Genomic DNA, 27,390 nt, shown 5'->3' with positions numbered 1-27,390 from the left:
AGTGCACAGAGACTTTAGATGACAATAGACGCCCAGCACATTTACAGTGAACACCAGCCTAGCGCAGTTATCACTCTTCACAAGGGCTTTATAAATTAGAAGAACGAGATCTTCTAATGATCTCAGGGTTACTGAGGACACAAAGCAGTGGACATGCTGGATGTGCATCTCAGAAATAATCACGTCCAGCATTTGAGGTGATCAGCACACAGGACTGACCTCGCCCTGAAGTCACTGAGACTCTGAGCTATGGGGACAGTTGTGCACAATTGAGAACTCCCATTGAGTGGCTGGGCACCTGCTCCTCAGTGTCATGTGGCCCCACAGTTCTGGCCCAGGGCCCCGTGTTAGGGGATCTAGGAACAGGCTCCTCCCTCCAGCCTCGCTAGGAGCATGAAGCACATTCAACAACTTCCCATTGTGCGTTCTTGCCCTGTCTCTCCCACTAGATTGTGACCTCTTTGAGGGCAGAATTTGAGGGATATTCAAGTTTGCATCCTCCATGCCTACGAATACAAATAATAATTTATATGTACAGAGTGGGCCAGGTGCTCTGCCAATGGCTTCCCAGGCTTTGCTCAGTCAAGCCCCTCAATAATCTCAGGAGTTAGCAATGATCATCAGACCCATTTCAGAGATGAGTTAACTACAACTAAGACAGGCCCAGTGACATGCCAAGGTGATTCAGGTAAGAGGGGACAGAACTGGGTTTGAGCCCAGGTTCTCTGCCTCCAATCTGGAGGCTCAACTATCCCAACACAGCTGACCCTGACACACGGACAAGATCACTCTTTCCGGAGTGTCGCTCTGCCCTTCACACCCCGGGTCTATCAAATGGCTGCTGCCTCCCTATGGTTCACTGAATAAAATCAATACTCATCATCTCTCATCCCTTTTTCTGCTAGGTTCTGGCTTTTGGTTGACCTTTCTACCTTTCCCCTTATAGCTACCCACCAGCCCAGTGGAATGCTCATGGCTCGAGTTCATCCCCATGCTGTCCCACCCCCAGGGGTTAGCTCCACTGTTACTCTCCCCCGGAATCCCCTTCCCTCTCCCTCCCCGCTAATCCCCGCAAATGCAGAGCCTATCTAGCTTAAAAGCCCTGACCACAGGCCACCTCTGCCATGGAGCTCTCTCCACCTCATCCCAAGTGGGCAGTGACCTTCCTTCCTGTGAGGCCAGATGCACTTCTCCCCCTTGGCTTAGTCTCTTTCCTCCTTGTGTTAGAGCAGCAGCGTTTTTTTTTTTTTGGTGAGGAAGGTTGTTGCTGAGCTAACATCCGTGCCCACCTTCCTCCACGTTATATGTGGGACGCCACCACAGCGTGGCTTGACGAGCAGTGTGTAGTCCGTGCCTGAGATCCGAACCTGCGCACCCCGGGCCTCCACAGCAGATGGCATGAACTTGACCACTGCACCAGCAGGCCGGTCCCAGAGCAGCAGCTCTTAAGCTTCCCCCAAAAGGTGCCTTTAGGCCCTGCTGGGGTGGGGAGAGAGGCAGTAACAGAGGGGCCCGGTGCATGGGCTGTGGACTCCACCCTCTTCAACCGGAGCAACTACCCCTCCATCTGCTTGTACCTCTGCTTATATACCTGCATAAGATTCCACCTGAAGACAGGGGTCTCAGAGGACACAAACCTTGACCTCAGTGAGTGGGAGGGTGGGTGACGATGACAAGAGACCCCAGGGCCGGGCAGGGCGCAGCAGGACTCACCTCGATGCCCCCACAATGCTGTGCACAGAGCAGAGGCTCAAAAAGGTATGGGACTTTTCATGAGCACCTGGACTGAATGCTTAGTCAAACAACAGTTGTCACGCAGGCTTCTGATGGCCGGCTGACTGCTCCTCCCACGTGCCGGGTGGAAAAGAGTGCTCCCTCGTCTGGGCTGCAGCAAACCCAACACTGGATGCCAGGAAACGGAAAGTAAGACGTTAACCTCAGACAGTGGGCCCCAAAGCAACTCTAAGTGCTTTAGAGGGAGAAAGAGCATCAGCGTCTCCACCTTAAGGGCCTTGTGTCTCAGATGCGGTGGTTCTGGGTGGGGTCCAAACCCAAGATCTGATTCAGGATGGGGAAATGTAAACCACTCAACCTAAGGGAGGAACCAAGTACTCAGGCCGAGACTGTCTTTATTCCATCCACCTCACCTCCTTAGAATGGGGGGTGAAGAGGAAAAAGTGCATTTTTTTTGAAAGCAAAAGAATTCCAAGACTGTAAGCTGAGACCCCACCTGTGATGGGAGTGGGAGGGTCATCAAATCGTGGTTACTTCACGCGATAACATGCACCCTCAATACCTGAGGAGGGTAGAACTTTGTAGACAAAGCCAGGCCCCCTTCCCTCTTTCCCCAGAGAGGTGACTCAAAAACCACAAGGTCCCTTTCTCTGTGATGGCTGTCTCCCTTTCACCAGGCTGCAGCGGTCCCAGATGAAGATTCGGCACCTAGATGGGGACCAAGGAGATGGGGATGTGATTCAGGGAAGATGCTGATGGGGACTGGGGGTCTCTGAATCTTGAAGCAAAGGGGCAATGTGGTATGGCCCGTGTTTGGGGAACTGATGCAAAAGTCCTTCCAGAAGCAGAGGATACAGGGTAAGGGGGTATGTGTCTGTACTGAGGGAGGGGTCCTGTATTGCTGGTGATGCTGATCACCTTGCCTACCCAAAGTAGGACAAGGAGAGCCCCATCTGGCGGCCAGGGCAGGGAGCGCAGAGGAGAGCGCCAGGCAGAGTGCCCTTCTGTGGCTTCCCCGCCCTGGGCACCCCAAGTGTCCTGGGTGTCCCGCAGAGCCTGGCAGCCCTGCCCTATGGGGTCCGTCCGACGCTGAGTGTCCTCTAGAGCTCCTGGGCCGGCTGCCCCACGGCCTGCTCCTCCACGGGCTGCATGGCCTCCTGCACGTACACGATGAACTCCGAGGCCTCTCCGCCTTGCGTGTAGACTGTCACTGTCTCGATGCCCTCCACCTCGTCGGAGGATACCACCAGGTGATGCTGCTCGGCCAGCTCCACAGAGGCCTGCTGGAGGGTCTCCTGGATCATGACTGTATGGTTGGAGCTGGGCTCCTCGTCGGTGACCTGTGGGAGGGCAAGGGAAAGGTCATACAGGTCCTCCTTCTGGGTCCAGTCATGACAACAGACTCACAGCTACTGCTTATGGAGTATCTAGTATGTTCCAGGAGCCTGTCCCTACCACACCTAATCCTCTTAGCAATGCTCTGTGCTTGCTCTCAGATGTTTATTGGTGAAGAGAGGGAAGCTCAATGCTGCAAAGCAACACGGCCAGGGGCCCAGCTGTGGCTAATGGTGGAACCCAAGTGGAAACCCAAAGTCCAAGCTCTTCTCTTGATGCCAAGCTGCCTCCCAGAGGTATGGGGGTTGCCAACAGTATGAGAGTTGAAAGGTACCATAGGAGTTATTTACTGCAACCATGTTGAGTAAATAGTTATTTGCAGTTATATGCAGTAAATAGTTATTTACTGCAACCATGTTGAGGGTTGGGTGGGGGGGCTCCTAGAAATCCACAGCTGGTCCTTTTGGTGATGAGAAAGGGCCTAGGTTTATCCTGGGTTATCTGTCTTTCCACCCACTATGGGAGCTCAACTCGCTGTATGAAAACCAACATCACACTAGGAGGAGGCAAACACCCTCGTGACTGCTTTCCCAGGTGTCGTCCATCAACACTAATGCCTGAACCAGCTAGGCAGAGCCTGCTGATGGGAACTCGCTGCCACAGGCTGGGCAGGATAGTCTGCGGGAGCCTCTGTCGGAGGAGGGGACCTGCTGAATTCCACGGCCAGGCCTTTCTCCGCAGCTCCAAGCAGGCAGATTCCAGACAAGGGCAAATTACAGCTGGTGCCGATGCCCCACGTCACCGACTCTGTGGGCTCTGGTCTATTTGAAATAACAACTGTCTTTGATCTTGAGAAGAGATCATAGAAAGAATATGGGAAAGATTTAGAAAGAGTTGAGACCCTAGAGCTGCAAAAATGGCTCAAGGGTTAGAAAATAAGCCCAGGAGGAAAGAAAATGGGCCTGGGATTGTTTAGCTGGGGAATGAGAGAGTCCGCTGGTACATGGAGGGATTTCAGAGAGACTCGGCTTTTCCAGGAGGTCCAAGTGGACCAGAAGCTTTGTCCTACAAACCACTATTAGCTGCGAGGCTTGGACTACTTTCCCCTACAATCTCAGTTTTCTCATCCGCAAAAGAGAGACTAACATGCCCACTTCAGAGGATTGCTGGGAGAATTAAAGGAGATTTTGTATGCAAAACGCATGCTTAATAACATGGCTGCCCTTTCGAAGCCTTCAATAATTCATTTATTCAACCAAACCTCTGTCATTTTATCAGGTTCCACTAGACTAAGCTCCGTGGGGGTAGGGACCATGCTCTCTTGTCACAGCTGTTTTCCCAGAGCCAAGCTGGATGCCTGGCCTGCTCCTAACTCCTCTGCCAGCTGATGTCTGACATGGCACGACTTCCTGCTCCCTGCCCATCCCTCTGTAACACGTCGGGACTCCACACTCTATCTGGGAATGGCCCTACTGGCTTCGAGTGGTCTCACTCGGTCCTGTGACTGTACCACTCCCTGTGAGCAGGAAAGGCTACGTCAGCAGGGGATCACATTTAATTCAGAGAGAAAAACAGAAAAGGCACCTCTGGGGTGGGCTCCACACAAAGTTATGGACTGGAAGAAACTTTTAATTTGGACTGACAGAATTCACCAGAAGCCCAAGAGCTATCCTAAGTGGAAACTATTAATACATTTAGCCTGGTTTGTTTTCCCAGAGTATCAAGACCTTTTTCCCTTCTTTTATTGTTTGTATCAATTTCATTTAAATGGGAAAATGTACTGTGAACCAAGACTTTAGAAGTAAATATTGATTTATTTCACATTGAAAGAGAGTACCTGACAGAAGGGGAGGGAATACACAACAAATGCTTTTCCCCTCTTAACTGTCAATCAATTCTACACAAAGGAAAAAGTGAGGGGCCAGGGTGATTTATACTGGGGTCCCAGGACCTCACACATGCAAAACAAGCCCACTGCGCCTCAGGTAAACAGAAGATGTGATAGAAACGGTGAGATCAACCGATACACAAGCTCTGAGACATGCTCTTGGGCGTGACGCCATAATCGGGATACAGCGATTGCCATCAGAGCTGAAGCCTAAAATGAGGAAGTAGTCACCAACAGAAAACTTCCACTGTGGAAAATCCCTGTCCTTTTGAACAACTCTAACACCACGATGCCTGAGTACCGACAAAGGCTGAAAGGAGAACCCTGCCCTGGCCTGGGCCTTTGAGAAGCAGAGGCTGTCGCCTCCTGTTCCCATGACAGCCCAGTAGGAAGGGGGAGGTTCCAAGATGACCGAGACATGACCACTGTCCACAGATGCAGGGAAGAAGACAGGGCGACAGCTAAGATGAGGCTACCGTGCTTGAAATAGGGGTAAATGGTGCGAACTGTGTCACATCAGGGCCCAAGGCACCTCATGGAAGGTGGCGTTGTTCACAGATAGAGGGAAAAGGCATTGCAGGCAGAGGGAAGACTGTGAGCAAACAGCGGGTGTGTGCCCACAGCCCTGACAAGGCCGCTGGCTACTTCCCAGTTCCCAACTCACCAGGCAGAGTTCCATCTTCACCTTTTAAGAAGGCTCTGTGCTATCTCACACTCTAAGCCCACCTCAGCTTGACTCACTGAGATGCCCTCTTTGCTGCTTCCACAACCCTCTGTCAGGCTCTTTTCCGGGCCTTCTCCCAGATTCCAGACTTCCCCACTGCTCTTCCTCTGCCCACTCACAAAGGCTGGAGCAGTCCTGGTCCCCATCCTTGACTACTTCTCTGGACCCCTCATCTGCATAGAGGCTTCAGCTCCTGGCTGAGCTCAAGACAGCAGACCCCACTCCTGGGCTGTAGATCACCAGTCTGTCTGCATGTGCGAGGTTCTCAGGGGATATCTGTCAAACGTGCATAAGTGACAGGAGAAGGAGTGTTGGCAGAGAAGTGGCAGGTGAGGCCTGAAATGAAGTTCACTATCAGATCTTGAAGAGCCTTGATCATCAGCTGAGAGATGGAGACTCGATATTACAAAGGAACACACTGAAGCTTTCCAAGGGGCCTTGCATCGTCCCATCCATGGCACTCCATGAATCAAAATTTGCCCGCCATGAGAAGTTAAGACTCACTGAGCATTATACTTCCCTCACCATCCTTCTAAATATTTACATTTCTTTGTCCATATTACCTTTCTGTAGCATTGTCTATTTAAAGAGAATCCTTCCTCCATTTTGTTTTTTCGATTTTCAGCTCCAGCATTTTGTCTGCCAGAATCACCATTAAATTCATCCAATGCTAATTATGAGTACTGTAAACTTTCCAAACACGGTCCTTTGGGCTTAATTCAACAGAAAAAGTGACAGAGGCAAAAGCAAATGTGCACTTCACAGAAGTCCTGAAAAGAGCATCCATCTCAGTCAGCGCAGGTGTAATGGGGGCTGCAGGCTGTTGCTCAGTCCTTTTACTGAGCATCCAAAACGTAACTAACAACAGCCAGGGGTCCCAAAGTCCGCCTGTGGCCTGCTGTTGGACCAAGCTGACAATCTCACGAGCTCTGGCAAGCGGCTCTGCCAGCCCTGCAGAAGCTGCCCATACAGATGCTCCACTTTACATACAGCTGACATGGGAACACTGTAGAAAGAGGAATAATGGGCTGCTTTACAGAGGGGGTTTACGAGGATTTCTGCAAAGTGAGCCCCTCCCCGCCTTCACGCACTCCAAGGGTTGTAAGACGCACACTCCATTTGTTTTTATGTTTTATGTTTCTGCAAACCATGCACGCCTTCCCTGTCCCCACGGAACCCAGTGTCTACCCAGCCCCTTGCAGGTTATTGAACACTCTGCCATGCCTCATCCCAATCATTTACACCAACATCCTGTGGCTTGGGCATTTCTGAATGAAACCTCTAGCGGTCCAGGGACTCATCTAAGGTCAAACAGCTGCAAGGTAGCAGAAGGCGGACCTTGGTGTGAGCCCCAGTCCAGAGACCTTCCCCAGCTGGAGTAGTGTGACAGCGACTAAAGGGATTACACCTCACAGATCAACAGGGTTACATTATTACTCTTTACCCATCTCAGTTTGTGGCTGGCTGTACGGCTCTCAACCATTTTCTTTGTTCAGAATGATCACTGTAGTCACTTAATCTATTAGCACATGCTTCAAATTGTTCTCCACGGTAGAAATGATATGGCTTCACAGTGTCATTATCCCCTGAGATGGGTACTCCATTTTCTCCAAATGATATATCTAACATCTTCCAGCTAAATGATCAGCAGCACAGTTAGCTTAATAGAAACCTTAACCCACGGACTGTGCAAATTATTCACTACATCAGGCTCTGAGCTCTGTAGTTCTGCCCGCCTCAAGTATTCTTCTAGATTCTGGACCAGATCAAAGTCAGGGCCAGGCACTCTGCTGGGCTCTACCCGTGCTGCAGCACAGCTTCCCAGAGAGAGCCCGTCTTCTCCATGGCTGCAAGCCCACATCGTCTGCTCACAGGGCAAACGCTGACAGAGACTCTGCTGGGTGCCGGGTCTCGCTTTTTCCCTACTCCCTTGCCTGCCCTGCTTTCTCCCCCTCTTCCAGCTTCCTTCTCCACTTTCTTTGTAAAAACCATTCCTAGCAGGTTATGCCTCCCCACTCGCGACATTCAAGAAACTCCCGGAAGTGCCCCTAGCTGGGGGAGCCGTCCTTGAAGACGAGGGTCCCTGCACTCATGTGCTATGTGGAGCCCCTGCAGAGCTCTTCACACGGCTCTGAATGACTGTCCTGCTCTGTATGACAGTCCTCTGCACAGACCTCCTCGCTAAACCCACAGCTTCTCAAGAGCAGGGACAGGCTCCTCCGCCCCAGCCCAGCGCCAGAGTCTCGGCAGGCACGTGGGAGGCATTAGGGGTACCTCCAGAACTGTCCTTGGGTAGAACCTGGCAGTGATGATAAAGAGAACAGCCTGGAGCAGCTGGGCCAGCCCTTGTCTCGGGCTGACAGGAGCCCACCCAGACGAGGAGGTTGGGAAGAGGCCCACTGTCCAGAGGGGAAACCCCTTTGGCTCGAAAAGTCCTGAAGGTCCAACCCCTCATATTAGGGGAGAGGAGCTGAGGCTCAGAGAGAAAATCAACTGCCCAGGACCACTTTGCTAGAACCAGAGCCCAGATTTTCTGACTTTTCATCTGAAAGCTCCCTGCCCTGAACCAGGGACTTCACACCAAGCCACAAAGCAGGTTTGGTTACAGGAAGAACACAGCCAAAATGTCTAGCGTGGAACGGCTCTTCCCTGGATGGCACTTCACCTTTGAACCCAGCCTTCCACACCCTCTGACTCCATCCCTAACACACGTTTCTCTGTGACATAAACTGCCCCAAATATGACCATCCCCCAGGACGCCAAGACGGCCCAGACATTCAAGGACATCATAATACGACAAAGACTAATTAAGGGAAGAAAGAGCTGTATCTCACGGCTGAATCCCACAGAGAAGGCAGTGAAAAAAGAGGAAAGACTCTTACTAGCTGGGTATTTACTATAACGATTTTAAGAATTGTTGGTAGATTAGAATAACAACACGCGTTTACATCCCCCCTTCCCCCAGAGCTTTCTAAACCCTGCAAATACCCCCTGGTGCCTGAGTTCCTCCCGACGCTCGTGTCCGGGGGCTCCGCTCCACAGAGGAGCCCCTGCTCCTCGTAAGCTCAGGCACCTGAGCAGACGTTTGCGATTTCAGTCCTGACGGGTCATCGGGGTTTCCAGCAGTCAGGCCCAGTGGAACTGAGCGTGTTACTTGAACTTGACTCCCAGCACATAAATAAAGGATGAATAAAGACAAATAAATAAAACCTCTGTTGGCCCTAAAATGAAAAGAAACCAGAAGGACATCTATCGGATGGCATCCATTTAAAGTCTATTCAGGTTATAATGCTTTGGAATGAAAATCGCCACCCAAATGCCTCCATTTAGATGCTGCCCACATGTCCAGCGCCCTCCCTCAAGCCCGTCCCCCTCGTCGGGTGCTGGGAAGATGCTGGCCACCTTCCCTTGGGAGATTCTAGCTTGAGCATCTCCAGGACAGGGATCATCATTCACGTTTTCAGGGGGAGCAAACCCCACTGTCACTGCTGCCACCACAGACAGATCATTTTGCTTCAGGCATCCTTCACATCTCAAATCCATTTTTAAGTAAGTTGAACCAGGTCCCTCTTTATTAATCCCTCCAATGTCATTAATGTCCTTGAAAGGGAAAGCACCTGGGGCTGCGGGCACAGAGAAGCACTATTTATTCTTCCGTTGTTGGCACTCCCATTGTTCTCAGGATTAGTTCCCAGGACCTGCTGTGAGCCAGCCCTGGTCGGCCCTCTGTGGTTTGGGCGGCAGAAAGGATTCAGAAGGCCACCAGGAGGGCAAAGCCATCGCGAAGATCATCAACTCACAGAGGGCGAGCACCCATGATGGGCAGGGCTTAATGAGAGCAGGCATGGGGGACACAAAGAATCTCAGACAGGAGCCGAACTCCCACAAGGAGATAGGTGAGACATGTGCAGTGTGCACAGGCATATATGCATGTGAGTGTATATGTGTGTGGGGGCAACAAGTGAGTATGTGTGTGTGAGGGTATGGGTGCACGCACGTATATATTTGTGATGTATGTGTATGTGCAGGGCTATGGGCACAGGTGTGTCTGCGTGCACATGTATATGTGTGTGGATATGTGCAAGGATAGGGGTACAGGGGTATGTGTGTCCAGGTATATATATATATATATGTGGATATGTGCAGGGATATGGGCATGGGTGTGCATGTGTGTGTGTGCAGGTGTATATGTGTATGCATGTGTGCAGGGATATGGGCACGGGTGTGCCTGTGTGTGTGTGTACAGGTGTATATGTCTGTGCATGTGTGCAGGGATACGGGCACAGGTTTGCATGTGTGCACGCACAGGTGTATATGTGTGCGCATGCGTGCAGGGATATGAGCACAGGCGTGCATGTCTGTGTGTGTGTGTGTGCAGGTGTATATGTGTGTACATGTGTGCAGGGACATGGGCACAGGTTTGTGTGTGTGTGTGTGTGTGTGCAGGTGTGTATGTGTGCGGATATGTGCAGGGATAGGGGCACAGGGGTATGTGTGTCCAGGTATATATGTATGTGGATATGTGCATGGATATGGGCATGGGTGTGCATGTGTGTGTGTGCAGGTGTATATGTGTGTGCATGTGTGCAGGGACATGGGCACAGGCATGCATGTCTGTGTGCGTGCACACGCGTACGGGTATGGTACGTACAGACCTAAGCTTGCACCTGCATCGTTATCTCCCTCCTTCCTCACACTCCCTTTTACACTTCCTCTGTCTGTTCCTTATGACACTACTTCCTCCCTCGTATTATCGTCACAATGACCTTAACAGGCAGGCCCTTCACAGTCTCTGGAGTATTCTCAGACCCCTTATTTAGCTCTCCTGCAGCCCTGTGCAGAAGGCTGGGCAGGGAGGAGTGCAGTCGTATCTTTTTGAGAAGTGGTGGTTCAAGTTTATGAGATCCCACAGCTAGTATCAGGTGATTCTGGAATTTGAAGCCAAGTAAGACCCTCGAAGGCCTACAGTCTTTCTAACCACCTCTGTTTCATATTCGGTGGCCTCCTGTTACCCTCAGGATGCAGCCCAAGCTCCCTAGTGGGAGGGACAAGGATCCTCCCGCCCCTGCCCAGCCCCGTCCCTCCACACTCATCTTTGATTCCCGAACACGCATGTGCTCTCTTTTGCCCAGAACTTCTGCCCCTGCTGTTCCTCCTGCCTGAAGCCCCCATCCCACCAGCTTTCCCTCGAGAACTCAGGTCTGTGCCCTCTCCTCCAGGGAGCACCCCGGCTCCTTGAGCAAGCTCGCCCAGAGAATCCTGTGTTGACGCCCGTCATCAGCCTGGCCACACCTTGCAGATAGTAAAGAGTGAATCCCGCTTCTTGAATGAGTCACTGGAATAAAGAATGCAGAGTGGAAGGCTCTTAGGAAATGTGCTCAACTTGCTCAAAAACCACCAAACAAAGCACAGCTGACAGCACAGGCGCCACAGTTAGATGGTGTCAGTCACATGGAGAAGCCACAGCCAGCGACCACGGGGAGAGGACCTTAGAGGTCTGTGTCTCTCCAAATGCGCGAGGTCACCAAGGGCGGTCACCACAGCCTCTGTGCACCTCTCATGGCATTAAAGGGGACATCTTAGTACACAACCAGGGCCAATGCCCTCATCTTTGTTCAGGTCCTGCTGTGCTCGTGGCTGTAGATGCTGCCAGATGTCACAGGTGCTCCCCAGTGAAGGCAGCTGATGCACAGTCAGGGTGTGAATGGGTCGGCCTGAATCTCAGGCTGTGTACTTCCGCTCTGCTACATGGCCTCCCAGATATGTAAACAGACAGAGAAGTTGAGCACCTACCACATGCCCTACAGATTCTATAAGAGAGAAAAAGGCTTATGTTTAAATACGTGAAAAGAAGGCAGTATACAAGTGCACACGCCATCCTGTGCATCCGCCACACTTGGTGCAAACTCCGCCCTGGTGTCCACGGTCTGTCAGACCCTGCGTGACGCGGCCCCTGCCCGCTCCCCATGCCCAGTGCCCTCCCAGCCTCCTTGTTCCTCGTCCACACGGAGCTAGTCCCACCTCAGGGCTCTTCCCGTGACCTCCTTGCTTAGAGTGCCCCTCCCAGTGCTGTCACTCTGCCCCTCCCTCACTCCCTCAGGCCCCTGCTCTGATGTCACCTCGTCCACCAGGACTTCTCGGACCACCCAGCAGGAGCAGCAGCCCCAGCACTGGCCCTCTCTGCTGCACTTCTCTTTCACCACCTGAAATTGCATCACCTATTTATCTCTCTGTCATCGTGAGCTTCAGGAAGGCAGCAACCTGGACCGCGTTTGCCGTCACTTTATTTCCAGCACCTACGACGTGGCCTGGCCTGAGGGGGGTGTCCAGCAACTACCTGCTGAGCAAGTGAAGTCCGGAAACCATCACCGCACAGGAGGGAGGGATCAGCATTACCTGTGTCTGTCTATATGGTGTGCAACCAGGGGTCCTTGTTTTTCTTCTTTCTACTTTTTCTATGTCTTCTAAATTTTTAAGATAATACAGTCCTTTAATAATTGGGGAAAATGAAGCAAAAAGTAAGATAACAAAAGAAAAGTGAAGAGGTAGGAAAGTACAGAGGTACGGACAGGGTATGATGGGAGGGGTGGGTGGGGAGGAAGCACATGGTCATTCCAGATGTTCTGGGACGCCTTAGCTGGTCTGCTGAAGGCCACAGGTACGGAGGGTGTTTTGGGTGAGAACACATTTTCCCTCAAATGCACAGGACCGTCACCAGCACCGTGCTGGGCAGAGAGCACACGCTCTAAAAAGTGCTGCAGGAAACTGAACTCTCCAGAAGCAGCCCGTGGGTGGGGAGGTAGATCAGGCTGGCACCCAGCCCAAACCTCTGCAGGAGACGAGGGGAGAGGTCCCAGACCAGGCTTCTCCTTCTGTATTTAGCACCAGTGGGAGTAAGAGAAAGTTAGAGAGCCAACACAACAAACCCCGCAGGGAGCAGCTGCAGACGCTGGATCAAGGCCAGTTTTCCAAGGAAGACTCGAGGCCTGATTTCTGAAGGCACCTTGCAGCATAAAAGGCTGCCTGACGGAGGTGCTCCATGGTAAACAGGCTCAGCCCAGCCTCTCCTCAGCCATCATCCTAAGGGAGAGGCAAACGGGCAGGCTGGCGAAGGTTTACTAGGGCCAAAAGTGACCAAGAAACTGGAGGGTGGACAGAAAACAAGCTTTAAAATCAGGAACAGATCTGAAGGGCTGGTGCCTGCTCTGGCTGTTGACAGGAAAGGCGTCCCGTCCTCGGCTGGAGCAGGGATGTGCAGTTACATAACATCACCACTTGCTTTGCAAGACAGACAGACAGTGGCCTCTGCGTCTGGACACCTCTAAGTGCCAAGCCATTTATTGAATCAGCCATCTCTGACAAGCCACCCACTCAATTTCTCATAAGCTGAATTTCCATGTACTTCAGGTGACTTCTCAGTTCTCTTGTTTTCCACTGAGAAGTTAACATGTGTCAGACACTCAGGTGGAGAGGGAAATAGAACCGTGATCCCCCCACGTGCTCCCTGTCCTGAGGGGTTTGCAGTCTAGTGGAGGAGGTGGACGGGCACTTACCCTGGACACCCAGGGAGGGGCGGGGTGGGGAGCAGGTCATGCTCAGGGATGGTCTCCTGAAGGAGATGACCCTGGTCTTGAACACTGTGGGATCTCCAGGAGTCAAGAGAATGCAAACATCTGCTAAGGTCCCTTCCACTGCAGAAATTCTCAGACTCCATGATTTGCTAAGAATTAAGAGGGCTACAGACAAAACCCCAAATACAACCAAACAACAAGAACAAAAGAGAACACTGCAGTCGATTCTTTTAGGGGAAATATTCCCCTGTGTGTGTTCAAGCTCTGGGAAAAGAGCCTTATCTTTTCCAGCAACTAGGGTTTCACTCACTGCTTAAATTATAACCACGCAAGAGCTTCCTTCAGCGTTCTCAAAAGGGAGACTGGGGGACCCATTTCACAAGGTTAATAGCCAAGCTCATTTACTTTCACAGCCCTAGGTTAGGTGTGGTGCTGTATACATCAGAAACAAAGGGAAATGGTAAATCCTGTCCTGAATTTATACAGAAAAGACAAGGTATAAATAAATGTGGTTTGTAAAAAAAAGCATCATAAATTGCCAACTCTAATAATATATATGTATATACAGGACCAAGAAAAGGGGGTATGTATTATACACAAGAAACTTGGGGAAATATCGAAAGATATTCACAGGCAGGAAGGAACCATTCCATACATCAGTGAAGATTTAAAGCCTTTTAAAAAGGAAAGACTGCATGGGAAGCAAGGAGGGCCGTGATTTAGGCGAGCCGTCTTTCCTGGGGAGACGGCAGGATGCCTCCCCTCCACCCTCTTCTTCTCTTGGCTGTAAGCAGACAGCAGTTACTTTTTCTTTTCTGAAAATATATATCCCATAAACAGTCCAAAACCCGAGTTGTAAAGACTGGTTGCTAAGAACAGTCACTGCCAGTCCCGTGTGCATCCCGGCTCCCCGAGACGCCGCAGGCCCCAGCTGGCCAACACGCAGCAACCCCGTTCTTCTGTACCCTGGGCTTGTCCACCGGGTTCCCAGCCTGCACATCCTCCTCCTTATGTCTACACAGCACCTGGCTTACGGTAGGTGCTCAAAAGTATCGGAATTGAATTATTCTAATGTATATCCTGGAGATATCTTAAAACTGAACTCAAGCAGAATCAGAGCGCATTCACGGTGACAGAGAAGGAGGCAGGCAGTAGCTTCTTACTGCCTAGGAATACCTTTTGATATTTAGACAAGTTTATTGTGCATAATGCTGTACTTCAGTGACCTTTAAGCACACATATATTAAATTTCTATTTAGTGCCAGGCAATGCGTGGGGGCTCTGCATCACCGTCGGCACCTCGCCCAGGGGACACGCTTCTCCTTACGAGCCTCGCTCCTGTCTGGTGGCCCCTCCACAGATGCACAGCTCTAGGGTCAGGCAGGGCTTTCCCGTATTCTTCTCACTGAAATCCCCTCCACTGCTGTTTGAGCATCTCCCCTGCATGTCTCAGCAAAGAAGTCCTCCACCCTCCTGATTTTCACAAAATCACCCCAAGCAACCCTCCTTGCAGGCATGGCCGACCACTTTGTCAGCCTGGCAGGCAGGCGCTCGATAAAGACATGGGAAGTGATTGATCCCCCACCTCTGTCTGCCATCCTGAGGACTCCCTCTGTGTACTCTGGGAAGCACTTGGCTTCTTCCCTCAGCCGAAGCAGACTCTTTCCCCCGACTCAACAATCTGTCTCCTCTAGCAGTTTCTCTCCCTCTCCTCCTACACAAGTGACGAGCAGCCTCCACGAGACCAAGCAGACAAGGAAAAGGTGGCTGACAGCAGCTGTACCATGTTCCTCCCTGGACCTCCAGAGCCACAGCGCTCACCTAAGTGAGACTGCACTCCAGGATGCAGCATTTCCAAGCTTTGTTTGAAGAATGTTCATCCTAACAAAATATGCACCATTTCAATCACTCATCAAAGTTCATTAGCAGCAAGGTAGGTCTCAGAACAGAAAAAGGAATTTCCGATCCTGTCGGATTTGGAGCATCAATGCAGCTCTGACGTTCATCCTATGGCTGACGCTGACAGTCTCAGATCTCGTGCTGATCATCAGATCCTGCCCGTCAAATACACACTTTCCTGTTTCTTTGCTATTTGTGCTTCTCTCTCAGAGCAGGAATTTCTGTTTCTCTCTCGGAGCAGGAAAATCTGCCAACCTTGACTCTCTGGTGCGTTTTCCCTTTGCCTGCTCTCAAGTCTGTGCGCCCCTTCTTGCTCAGAACCCCTCTCCCAACTGCCCTTTACTGTGGGCAAGTGGCCAAATGATGTCCCTCGGCATTAGCTCTTCCGAATCAGACTCCCCCAGGGCCTTCTCGAGGGGAATTACTCAGAATGCCTCAACAACTGGAGGTTGTGAGGGGTCAAATTATTCCCAGCCACAAACACAATTTATACAACACAACTACGTGTTTACCTGTCTGGAACAAGCAACAAACTGTCTTATGAAACATGTGCCATTTCATCAACCCTGGGAATTCTAATGCCGAGCACAGGGTCTGGACAGCTGCCTTGGTACCTGCTTGCTGAATGGAAGCTTCCAGAAGCAGAAACAGCTGTGGCTGAACTCCACAAGCACAGAAGAGGTTAAGGAGCTATGTCTCCATGATGACTGGACCTAAGATTTATTGAAGACTTAACCATAGGCTGAGCACACTGCCCAACTGCTTCATTTGCATAATCATGCATAATCCACACATTAGCCCCATGAGGTAGGTTCTATTATTTTCCCATTTTACAGATGAGAAAACAGAAGTTCAGAGGAGAAGTGCTTTGTTGCAGGTCACACACTATTAAGTGACAGGCACAGCATTCAAACCCAGGCAGGCTGGGTCCCGTTTAGCTACTTCCTACACTCCCAGCTGTGCCAAGGGCTCCTTCTCCACCTACTGTGACACGGCCTGGGTGACTCTCAGGAAATGAGGTTGTCGGGAGACACCAGAGAACTGCCCATCTAAGGAGGGCCTCCGTCTCAGAGGCCTGCGGTGCCTCCAGCAGGACATCCACACCAGCGGGAGTTCACGGGGCTGCTCAGCATAAGCGTGTTGAAGGCACCCTCAGCCCATCCAGCTCAGCTCCCCAACATCCGATGCTCCATCCGTGCTCTTGAGCACTCACGAAGCCTCTGAAGTGCACAGGCCCTGAGCTGAGTGCTGGAGATCCCAGAGGTGAATGAGGCCAAACCTCCTCTCTCACCCAGGCTCCAGGCTGATGGGGAGAAAAGACGTGTACAGACAGGCAAAGGGAGATACGGTTTGTGATCAAGTCCCTCAGAACTGTGATGGGGGGGGGGCGTACTCCTGCGCACCTCCATTTTCTCCACCGCCTAGAGGGGGAGAGCTTCGGCCCCTGCTAGGTTCAGCCCTCTGTCCACACCCTTTCCTAATTTCCTAACTGGAGAGGAAGGGCCACAATCTACGTGGTCCAGCCAGAGGCTCCAGATTCAGGTGACGTCCATGACCAGCCCACAGGCGGGGCTCCCTCCTTGGGCATTTGCTTTTCTTTGGATCTCCCACTTCCCACGGCCACCGTGGGCAGAGCAGGTCTTCCCACAGCTGAGGGGCATGCTACCCTCCCTCTAGTTACGGTGGCGGGGGTGGGGAGCAGACTTAGGGCTACTCTTGGGGAAGCAGGCAGCCCACAAATGCCTCGGGGCCCTCACTCAGACCAGAGTCCTGCACTGTGGGGTGCTGCAAGCACCCTGATATTAACAGAGGGGGACTCGGCTTCTCATCTGACAACGCATTCAGTGACTGTGTTCCTGTCCTATTACTGCCCAACAAATCACCACAAAGGCAGTGGCTTAAAACACAAACCCATCTAATCACGCTGACCTCTCTCACCAGGTGAGGGAAGTCTCTGCTTACCGGGCTCATGGAACTAGATTAGGCCCGTCTGGCTAATCTTCCTGTCTCAAGGTCAACTGTGCCATCTAACAACACAACCAGGGGAGTGACGGCTCATCTTATTCACAGGTTCCGGAGAATGGGCCGGATGTGGACCTGAGAGTCAGAAGAGGGCTTCCTGACAGCATGCCACTGCAGCTGAGCCCTGAACGACAAGAAGTCAGCCTTGTAGAGGCTGGTGATGAGCACTCCAGCAGAGGTACAGCTGGTGTGGAAGCCCGAAGGTGGGGACGAGTGTAGTAAAACACAGGAGCAGCAAGCAGCCCAGTGTGCAGGTGCACCATGAGCAAGTAAACGGAGAGAGAGAGGAGGGCCAGACTGCTGTGGGGCCGGGGAGACCACCGTGAGATCCTAGTCTCAGTTTACTGGACGCTATCTAAGTTATTGGAGGGTTTTAAGTGAGGGATGCAGGGATCTGATTTACATTTTGAAAAGATCGCTCTGTCTGCTTTGTGAAAACTGGATCTTAGAGCAGCAGGAGGGAGAGGAAGGAGACCAGCAAAGAGGTAGGTTTGTGAACCAGCGAGGGAAGACCCACAGCTTAGAGGGAGCTTCTCAGGCTCTACCATGCCCGCGAATCACCGGGGACCAGGGATGATGGTAAAATGCAGAGTCTGATTCGGGAGGTGTGGGGTGGAGCCAGACATTCTGCCTTTCTATCAAGCTCCCTGGAGCTGAAGCAGCTGGCCCAAGGACTACATTCTGAGTAACAACGGCTCAGATGGAGGCGGCAGCTGTGGGACAGAAGGACTATTTGAGGCATGCTGTGAAGGGAGAGCCCACAGCAAGGAGAGAACATGCTGACAGATCAGACATGGGGGTGAGAGACCGAGGAGCTAAGACGGACCCCCAGGTTCCGACTTGAGCACTGGAGTGGCAAGTGTGCAGTTACTAGATGGGGAGACTGGCTGGAGAGGGGGCAGGGGTGTGAAGTCCGGAGTTCTTGTTTAGGGGAACTCCTCCAGGCAGGATAGAGGCTCTTCCCTGGTCCAGTGGGAAGAACCAGCCTGCAGCAGCACTGCCCCGGGACAAAGGCAAGGAAGGCAGGGACCACACCTCCTCGGGCGGCAATCACAGCCCTGGCTCCCTCCTGCTGCAGCCCCGCCTTTGCCCAAACCTGAAACAGACTCAGTGACCTCAGCTGGCAAGGTGAAGCTGTGAGAGGGGAGGAAGCACACACCACCCATCTGCCCTGGCCCAGGACACGGGTCAGGAAATGGGCACCCAGCAAACAGTAGCAAACTCAAGAGTATTAAACTCAAATAAAGTGGGATTCTGCAAATAGCAGCAAGGAAGCTGTAGCTTCTTGGGACATAATAGTAGAAAAACCGGAGCTTAGGAAAGAGAAAAGAGAAGCAAAGTTCAATAGACTGACATCTTCAGGTTAGCTACAGATATTTTATATGAAAAAAAGTGCTGGAATGGAATAGGGAAAAAACTTTTATTCTCTGTTTTTTCAGACAATTTCCCATAGGGCTACAGATACATCATGGAACTTATTTTTACTTTTAAAATTTCACAAAGAAATGGAACTTTCAGCCATTACTGTGCGATGAGAGGGCTCAGCAAGTAATGAAAGAACTTCGAAAGAGGACGCGATTTTTAATATCAACCATAGAAATCACACCAGAAACAGAAATCTCTGAGAGAATTTTTAAGACAAAGAAAAAGAAAAGATCCAAACGGCTAAGGGAGAACTAAGGAAGGCTCACAATGGACGAGAGCTGGCATTAAGGGACAAGGGAGGGTGACCCATTGCCAAGACCCTGAATGAATTTTTGTCTCTGGATCTATATGCTGAAGGTCACCATTCAGCGACGGCAGAACAAATGTTCTATAAGGAACGTGAAGTATGAAAATATCTGGAGAGGCTCCCTGCATGTATAATGAGGACCTTGATATAATTAAAGTTGGCAGAGCCCCAGGATCAAATAAATTGCAGCTCAATGTTCTTTAGGCAGGAGCCAAACCTCACTAACCAAAACATGCGTTGAAAACTCGTTCCCATAGTAAGGGCTGTGATAAGGGGGAAAACAAAGAAAGCAGTCAGGGAGACTTCAGTATTGATATAAAGATCAAAAGGACTGGGAATTAAAAGATAAAAGATGTCTATCTGGATGGTAGGCCCCTATTAGTCTACTAACGGAGAATCTGGTGTTAGGTCATCTGAGGGTTAGGGAGCACCATGCTGGCCTCTGCTCTCAGTCCCCGCAATACACAACGGATGTGATCGCTTACAACAGACATACAATTCCCCCGCACGGGCCTTCCAAAGGCATTTGAATCAATCATGGTTGTAATTACACTCTCGAGTCAGTAAGCATGGAATAGATGTGGCATTCCCATCACACAATGAGGAACAGCAGAAAATACAGTTACAGAGGACAGAAACTGCGGTGACTATCAGTTCTCATAAAATTATATATATTCTAATAGGGAAGATTCCTTAGATGAACCACAACATGGCAAAACCACCACAATGGGAAAGTAGAATAAATGATACGCTGAAGATACTGGGGTTTCATTACGGTATAAAGAAGAGAAATCTGCTATTATAACGTCTCTCACACTCACAGGCAAATGGTCTGAAGACAAATGAGGTTCTGAAGGGGGAGGTGACTAGAGAGGGAGTGTGCGTGACTCTCCCACTGACTCCACCACGTGGACGGCGCTGCGGGCAGGGAGAGGTTTGCTTACAGGGTGAGTCCAAAGTGCCTCTGTGGGAACAAGAAAAGGACAAGTCTATTAACTCGCCGGTTATCTGAGCTTAAAGGGATAACAAAGAGCAAGAGCTTCACTCAGTCCCTTTTGTGGGCAGGACAAGGGGAGAGATCTCAACTCAGTCTCGCTTTACGATGATGCAGACGGCCAATACCTTTTCTACCATGATCTTTCAAGGATCACAAGAGCATCTTGCACCAAAGGGATTCTACTGTCAGGCCTCTTGCTGTGCAGTTAAACGATCAACTTAATAGAATGGAGTGACTGTTTCAAAATAATAATGAAAATAGATTTTGAAGCCTCAAGTAAGTCACGTTGAAGCCTCAAGTAAGTCACGTTCCAGATCCCTCTCCCCATTATTTTGCCACGAGTCCCGTGAAATGTTCAGCATCTGCCCCAAAGGGGAGGAGCTGATTCTGGGCTCCCCTCCTGGGAGGATCACAGGGCGAGGCTTTCCCCAACAGGAGGCTGCACCTGACAAGTCCCCTCTGTAGAGCAGCTTCTCCCCACCAGATGCCCTTGTACAGACGGACAGTGCAAAAGGGTTTCAGGCACCAGATTACTCAGGGCCTTATGTTAAAACCAGGACAGGCTGGACCTGCTCTCCCTTGCAAAAAGGCAACAGGTGTATGTGGTCAGCCATAGAAGTGGATTGCATTTCCTTGCAAAAACAGTGAACTGCAAATAACAAACAGCAATTCCCATGTTGGCTGGCAACCAACACGTCTTCCCATGAGAACTGCTCCCAAAACTGCCTCTTGGACTGAGCGCTGCATGCTGAGCCCACGAAGGAGGCTCTGCCTGCTCCTCTCCTCCCGACTGACTCGTCCTCAGCCTCACCGTTTAGTGCCAACCACCACAGGGAACCTGCTGGGAGATGACAAAGGGCGTGGGGAAGCAGCTGGGAGAGGGGGGTTGCTTTTGGCAAAGCTGGAATTTCTGCTTTATTTTTTCATCAGCAGTTTGATCGTGTGGGAAGAGCACTTGGGATTTTGCACAAGATTATGGCAGTGTAACTCTGCGCCATGCCAGGCTGAGGATCTGCGTGAGGGAAGTGGGCAGGGTGCCTGCAGGTCTGAGGCAGTCTCAATTGCTCCTTCCTGGTGTTTCCTGCCACTGGGGCACTGGGTGATGCCTTGGAAGCATCCAGCACGTGGAGGGACAACAATGAAGAGAAGAGGTGATCCTAGGGGGCCCTGCAGAGAACCAGGCATAGAGACAGAGATACAGGCCCACCAACAGAATATTGCTAATCGTAGTCACTACTGAAATAGTCACTCCACGGGAGGCGGTACAGTAAGAACGGTCTGGCTGCTCTTGACCTGGGATTGAAGTGGAGTGTTGGCACTCAGCGGGGGACCCTTGGGGATCACTGTGGCTCTGCTGGCCTCTCGTCAGCAGTGATTCTCTCAAGGACCTGCAAGATGGAGCTCGTTCCTGAACCCTGAACTGAAATATCAACTGTGATAGAAATACTGATCTACTAAAGTATGTAAGCTTTCCAGAAGCTGCCGAATCGCCCTGAAATCTGTGAATCAAAATCACCTCTATGACAACTGGATACTTCAGTAAACAATAACTTTCCCCTGACAAAGAGGCCTTTACACTCTGAAATGCACGTGGATGTGTATGATGATTAATTTTATATATCATCTTGACTGGGCCACAGGGTGTCCAGACATTCAGTCAAACATTATTCTGTGTGTTTCTGTGAGGCTCTTTCTGGATGAGTCTGAAATTAACAGACTGAGTAAAGCAGATTGCTCTTCCGAATGTGAGTGGGCCTCAACCAATCAGTTGAAGGCCTGAGTAGTAGTAAAAGGCTGTCTCTCCCCTGGATAAGAGAATTCCTCCTTGCCTGACTGCCTTCCAGCTGGGACACTGGTTTTTTCCTGCCTTTGGATTCTAATTGAAACATCAGCTCTTCCTGGGTCTTGGGCCTGCTGGCTTTCAGACTGGAACTTACACCATCACACCATCAGCTCTCCTGGTTCTCAGACCTTCAGACTCAGACTGGAACTTACACCATTGGCTCTTGGGTCTCCAACTTCAGACTGCAGATCTTGGGACTTGTCAGCTAGACAGCCTCCATAATTGGTGAGCAAATTCCTTATGATCAATCTCTTTAGGGTGTGTACACACACACACACACACCCCATTGGATCTGTTTCTCTGGACAATGCTGACAACACAATGTACTGGGTCTCAGCACAGTAGGAATGGTAACTGAGTCACAGAGAAGTGGGCTTGACAAAGTGCACGCCACTGGACAGCCTCATCTGGACTAAACCTGCGACAGGTAGGCCCTTGTACACAGGGGAATGTCCTAGCCTGCTCACATATGGACACAGACTGAAAGGCTATTTTGTCTTTTACAAGCAACATGGATGAATGAATGATCTGTGCCACTTCACCTGCAGTGCAGGGATCTTCTCCCAGACAGGCACACACTTACTCCCAAAGGCTGACATCCCATGATGCACCCAGCTCCCCCATCTGCTCTTTAGGGGTAAACCCTCAGCAGTAATAACACCACAAAAAAATTTTTAACTCAAAAAGACCCTGGATTATCATAAAAGCAGCCTGTTAAATCATCCTGAACTTCTTAAAAGGAAGATGCTTGTGACTATAAGGTCTCCTTACTCTTCACAGACAAACACTCTGAGGAAAAGAAGAAGGGGACACAGTGCAGCTGCTGGCCCGGTGGACCCAGACACTAGACGCCGTGACCAGTGTCAGCGACGGTCTTGGAGAGGTATAAGTTGTTCTGCTGAATGTCACATGGCACAAATGCTCGGCTGCTTCACTACTTGGGTTCTGTAACTAAATGCAACAGCCTGGCAATTGTGGTTTGTTAAAAATGCCAACCTGCCTTCAGGAGGGCCACACAGGTCAGGATGCCCAGAAGGACACCAGGCTCTGAGAAGCGACATGCAACTACGGGCTATCTGGACTCATCCTTTCTCCACTGGCCCTTGAGCACTGGGAGGGGCGGGCTGAGGGGAGAGACCAGGCTGCAGCACTTAAAAGCGGGCCTCCCCACCCCTGTAACCCCTGTGGTTACAACAGGGCCCATCATTTAACATAAGTGGGGCTTCATCTGCCACCTCCTCCTGCCTCCAGTCACCCAGAGCTGACCACCAGCTCCTGCTCCTGCCCAACCCCCAGCTACCCTCCAAGACTCTATGCAGGCACCAGGGAGTCCACAAAGTCCTTCCTGCCCAGCACCTGTGCCCAACCCAGACCCAGGTTCCAGGCGGGCAATGCCCTGGTGTCTCACACTGCTCTCGGGGCGCTGGCCAACCTCCCCAAAGCATTCCTTACTCTCGGCTGGAAATGCCTGTCTAAGGTCTGCCTTTTCCAGATCTCTTGACCAGTTCTGCTTGTTGTTTTTTTTTTCCATTTCACCCTTAACATACTATATTCTTTACTTATTTATGATATGAACGTGGGTTAGCTATCTCCCTCATTAGAAGGAAGCTCCCCAACCATATCGTTCATCTGTCTTGTTCACTGAAATACCCCAAGTGCCGAGAACAGCACCTGGCTGGTAGAAGCAGCCCAGGCGGTGCTTGCTGAATCAAAGAATAAATCATTTCCCTCAGTAGACTATCTGCCTCTTGAGAGCAGGACCAGTCTTAACCCTGTAACCCAGTGTGGTAGGCAGAATAATGCCCCCTACCCCAAACACGTGCGTGTGCGTGTCCTAACCTGGACGTGAGACTGTTCCCTTACACGGACATTACGCGGACTTCGCAGATGTGATTAAGTTAAGGATCTTGAGATGGGGAGATGATCCTGGATTATCCAGATGATCCTAAGGTAAGTGCAAGGGTCCTTACAAGAGGAAGGCAGGAGGGTCAGCCTCAGAGAAGGCGATGTGACGATGGAAGCAGAGGTCACAACGATGGGAGGTGAGAAGAGCTTGGCTGTGAAGATGGAGGAAGGGAACCAGGAGTCAAGGAAGCCTCTAGAAGCTGGAAAAGGCCAGAAAGGAATCCTTCCCAGAAGGAATGCAGATGTCGACGCCTTGATTCTAGCCCAGTGAATTGCATTTCAGACTTCTGACTTCCAGAATCGTCAGATAATAAATTTGAATTGTTTTAAGCCACTACATTTGTGGTAATTTGTTGCAGCTGCACTAAGAAACCAATGCACCAGGGACTGAACACACAGTGGTACGCAGTAAATGTCTGCGAAATGAACACTGTAAACTACTAAATAAAGTGTTATTCTTAGTCTCTAAAATAAATTTTAATCCATAAGAAAAGCAAAGAGTGATTTAAGCCATGAGGCAATGGTGATGGTGGCTATTATTTTTATAAGTCTTTCTTTTCCTCTAAATAACTAATTTTGACACCAGAGATGCTTATGATAATATTTCCTATGCTGGTAGGTCTTACATTTAACTTACGTAAGGCAGTTTTATTAATCAATATAAATTTCCTCCTCATAAAACCCTAAAGCAAGACTTAACAAAAAGAAAACAATTTATTTAATGAAAACTGGTCTTAACCAACGCACAATCAGTTGCATTCAAAGTTCTCACGTGTTTCCTCCGGCGGGGCCGGTGAGGTACATGCAAGGATTCTTCTTTCTGAACATTTCAAAATGCTCGAGCCCCATGAGTTTATTTTTAACGCTGACATTTGAGAAAAGATAGAAGTGACAGGAAATCATTGAGGACACGTTTCTGGGTCCAACTGAAAATTTAAATGATCTGAATTATGGGCCAAATCTTTTCTGTGTCTTATTAAAAAGTAAGAAGAAAACAATCTAAGAAACAGTTTCTTCTCAGCTCTTTGCTTTCCAACCGCCTCAGCCTACCCACCAGGCCTGTCATAATTTTCATCCCAGAAACTGAAAACCCAAAAAGACTACAGATGAATCACTTTCAATTATCACTGATAAACTGTGATATGTAAGATTCTCTTCAATTTACATTAATAAATCAAGGAAAAATAAAATTAAAAACGGAGCATATAACTATTATTTTATATGGGAAAGAGATCTTGAAATTTTTAAACATCCAGAACCAATTTATGTATAATCTAGAATTTGGTTTTGGCCCTAGAGAAGAGATATATATATATATATATAACAGAAAACCTTAAAAAGATCTCAACATAAGCTATCCAATAGTACTTTTAAAACACTTTTTCTGCAATATACAGCATGTGCTTTATGACAAGGTGTTCCAGCTTTTTTCTCTACAGGATATAACTGGAGAATCAAAACACGAAACCCACAGTGCACTCAATTCCACTTAATAAACATTTGTTGAGCCACTGCTATGGTAATATCTTGAGCTGGAGAAAGACGAAGTCCCCAGCATTCAGGGGCTCCCCGTACATAAAGGAAGAGCATTACTGCTTACCAACAGGTGCTCTAGAGTTCACATCTAGGTGGCCTAAGCACACTCATTAGACAGACATAATTTCTCTACTAAAAAATTCCTAAACCAGAATTTATTAAAAAGAATTGAAACTAATTTATTTTTCTAATAAAAACAGATATATTTAAATGTAAATGATAGGACAACTGAATTCAGAGAGCATTCTTTCACCTAGGAGGGCCTGACATACTGCACTCCTTTGCCATAGGAGTAGGCGTTGGATGTCTACCTGCTCATCAATCCATCCATCCATTCTCCCATCCATCATTTATCAACAGCCTCGGTGAGCTAGGTGCCAGGCCAGGCAGACAGGATAACGACTGGGACACACATTCTCGGGGAACATTTCCAAATGCAGTTCCTCAAGACTATGTTAAACAGTGACTCTCCTTTTAGCCTCGTGTTTTCTACAAGCCAAAAGATTCTCTGAAGGGTGCCACTGTTTTCTGCTACTGCAAAGACATCCTATCTGTTCACATTGGTTGTACCGGATGCTTATCTGCCTTATCCCTTGTCACGCTGTCAGTCTAATGCATCAAAGCACATTCAAGCTGTATCCTAAATCTGCAACCTTATGTATCACTCCACTGCATGCAATGCTCAATAAATCATGTCCCTGAGTAGCAGCAAATCAATCCAGTTCCCAGAGAGAAGATGCAAATCACAATCAGTAGCACTCTCCTGCAATTCTCAAAAGGATGGACATGTGTAAAACATCCAAAGCTCTCCTGATACCATCCCAAATAGACTCCTCCTGATGTGCCAGGCCTAGCTCAGGACTCCACATGTCATGATGCAAGGGAGGAGTTTCAGAAGAGATTTATAAGACAGTCTGAAGACTGCAATCTCGTAAATACAAAGAGAAGCTAAAAGAGTGGTTAGCCTGGACATGTACAAATCTGTTCCCAACCACTACAGAATGCCAGGCCACCGCAGACTGAAACATCGGACACCTACTGTTGGACTTCTGTCCAGGATCTTCTTGAGAGAAACCACGCTAACGGAGGAGGGTTTCTAGGACACACAGTCCAAACATCCACCTGGACGTGCTAAGTCTCGTCTGTGGATCAAGAAATGCAGAGTTGAACCAGAACGATACCAGTTCCCCAGAGAATTACGTAGCCTGAATTTCATGCTTCGTGTTGTGCCCTGGGCACACCTCAGGGGACAGTCATGGAGACACAACGGGAAGTCTACTGCTGATTCATCAAAGACAGGTTGTGGGGACATCACTAAGGGGTCCCTATGTGAGAGTCACATTAAGAAATATCTTTGTTAGTGCCAAGAAAACCTTACTCCTTTCACTGTTAACTGTTTCATGTTTCCTTCTGCTTTCTGCTATAAAATTCAGCACCCAATTTACAGTCAACCTTGGACAACTCTAGTAACACACACCTCTCCCAGGTCTCTGCCAATCGTCAGAGATCTGCCCCAACCACTCATCATAAAACAGCCCCCACCCACAGTGCTCCCCGTTTTCTCCACCTCACTTGTTCACCACCTACATCCTTTATGTCCCAGTTGCCTATCTGTGTTTCATCTTTTTCCCACCAGAGAGTCACCACCTGGCAGGCAGACTCTGGCTCGCTCCTGGAACTACAGCAACCTAGAAGCCGCCTGACAAGAGCAGGCACTTCCTAAATACTTACTGAGTGAAAGGCCGAAAGAAGGGTGACTGTGAAACTCTAGCTTCTGTGTTTCAACTCTCTCCACGGACTTGCACTTTGATTCTAAATTATGTACCCTGGGTCTCATGTGTTTACTGCTGTTTTTGTTTTCTTAAGGACGTGTGTAAGGCAGCTTAAATCTTTTGTAAAATGAAGCAGGACTGTAGAGAGACAGGCACAGACAGAAAAAAAGGATGATCTAATTACCAAACACACTGCATTTTAACAGATGGTCAAGTCTCTACTGAGGATGAAAGAGGAAACGAGCCAAACACTATAACTGTTAATTAAGTAGAGTGACTATTCAACAACTGATCATTCTCTTCCTCCCAGTTCAGTCAGCCTGTGTTGATTCGATCAGTGATGTGTGATGTTTAAAAGGCCAGTCCACTGGGAAGCCCACGGTTTCCCTGGCTGTCCCCATATTCCTTCCACTCCACTCACTCATGACGTAG

The 27,390-nt window shown here is 49.6% G+C and overlaps 1 protein-coding gene across 6 annotated transcripts in view; it reads right to left on the bottom strand.

Moving 5' to 3' along the window:
- Nucleotides 1-2,682: 2,682 nt before the first annotated feature.
- ZFAT (zinc finger and AT-hook domain containing) overlaps nucleotides 2,683-27,390 on the bottom strand; it is a 204,346-nt gene continuing 179,638 nt past the window's right edge. For 5 of the 6 annotated variants that reach the window (XM_004431048.3, XM_087447423.1, XM_087447421.1 and 2 more), the window contains one exon: nucleotides 2,683-3,074. In XM_004431048.3, coding sequence (XP_004431105.1) covers nucleotides 2,835-3,074 — 240 coding nt within the window. In that variant the 3' untranslated portion in view covers nucleotides 2,683-2,834. Of the gene's footprint in view, nucleotides 3,075-19,749; nucleotides 19,870-27,390 lie in introns of those variants that run through there. The other variant, XM_087447422.1, reaches the window with a different exon arrangement.

Source organism: Ceratotherium simum, chromosome 23 (genome assembly GCF_057802395.1).
Source record: "Ceratotherium simum simum isolate JZ-2026a chromosome 23, ASM5780239v1, whole genome shotgun sequence".
Lineage (NCBI taxonomy): Eukaryota > Metazoa > Chordata > Mammalia > Perissodactyla > Rhinocerotidae > Ceratotherium > Ceratotherium simum.
The sequence above is the reverse complement of the archived record's forward strand: the minus strand, read 5'-3'. Positions and strand labels throughout refer to the sequence as shown.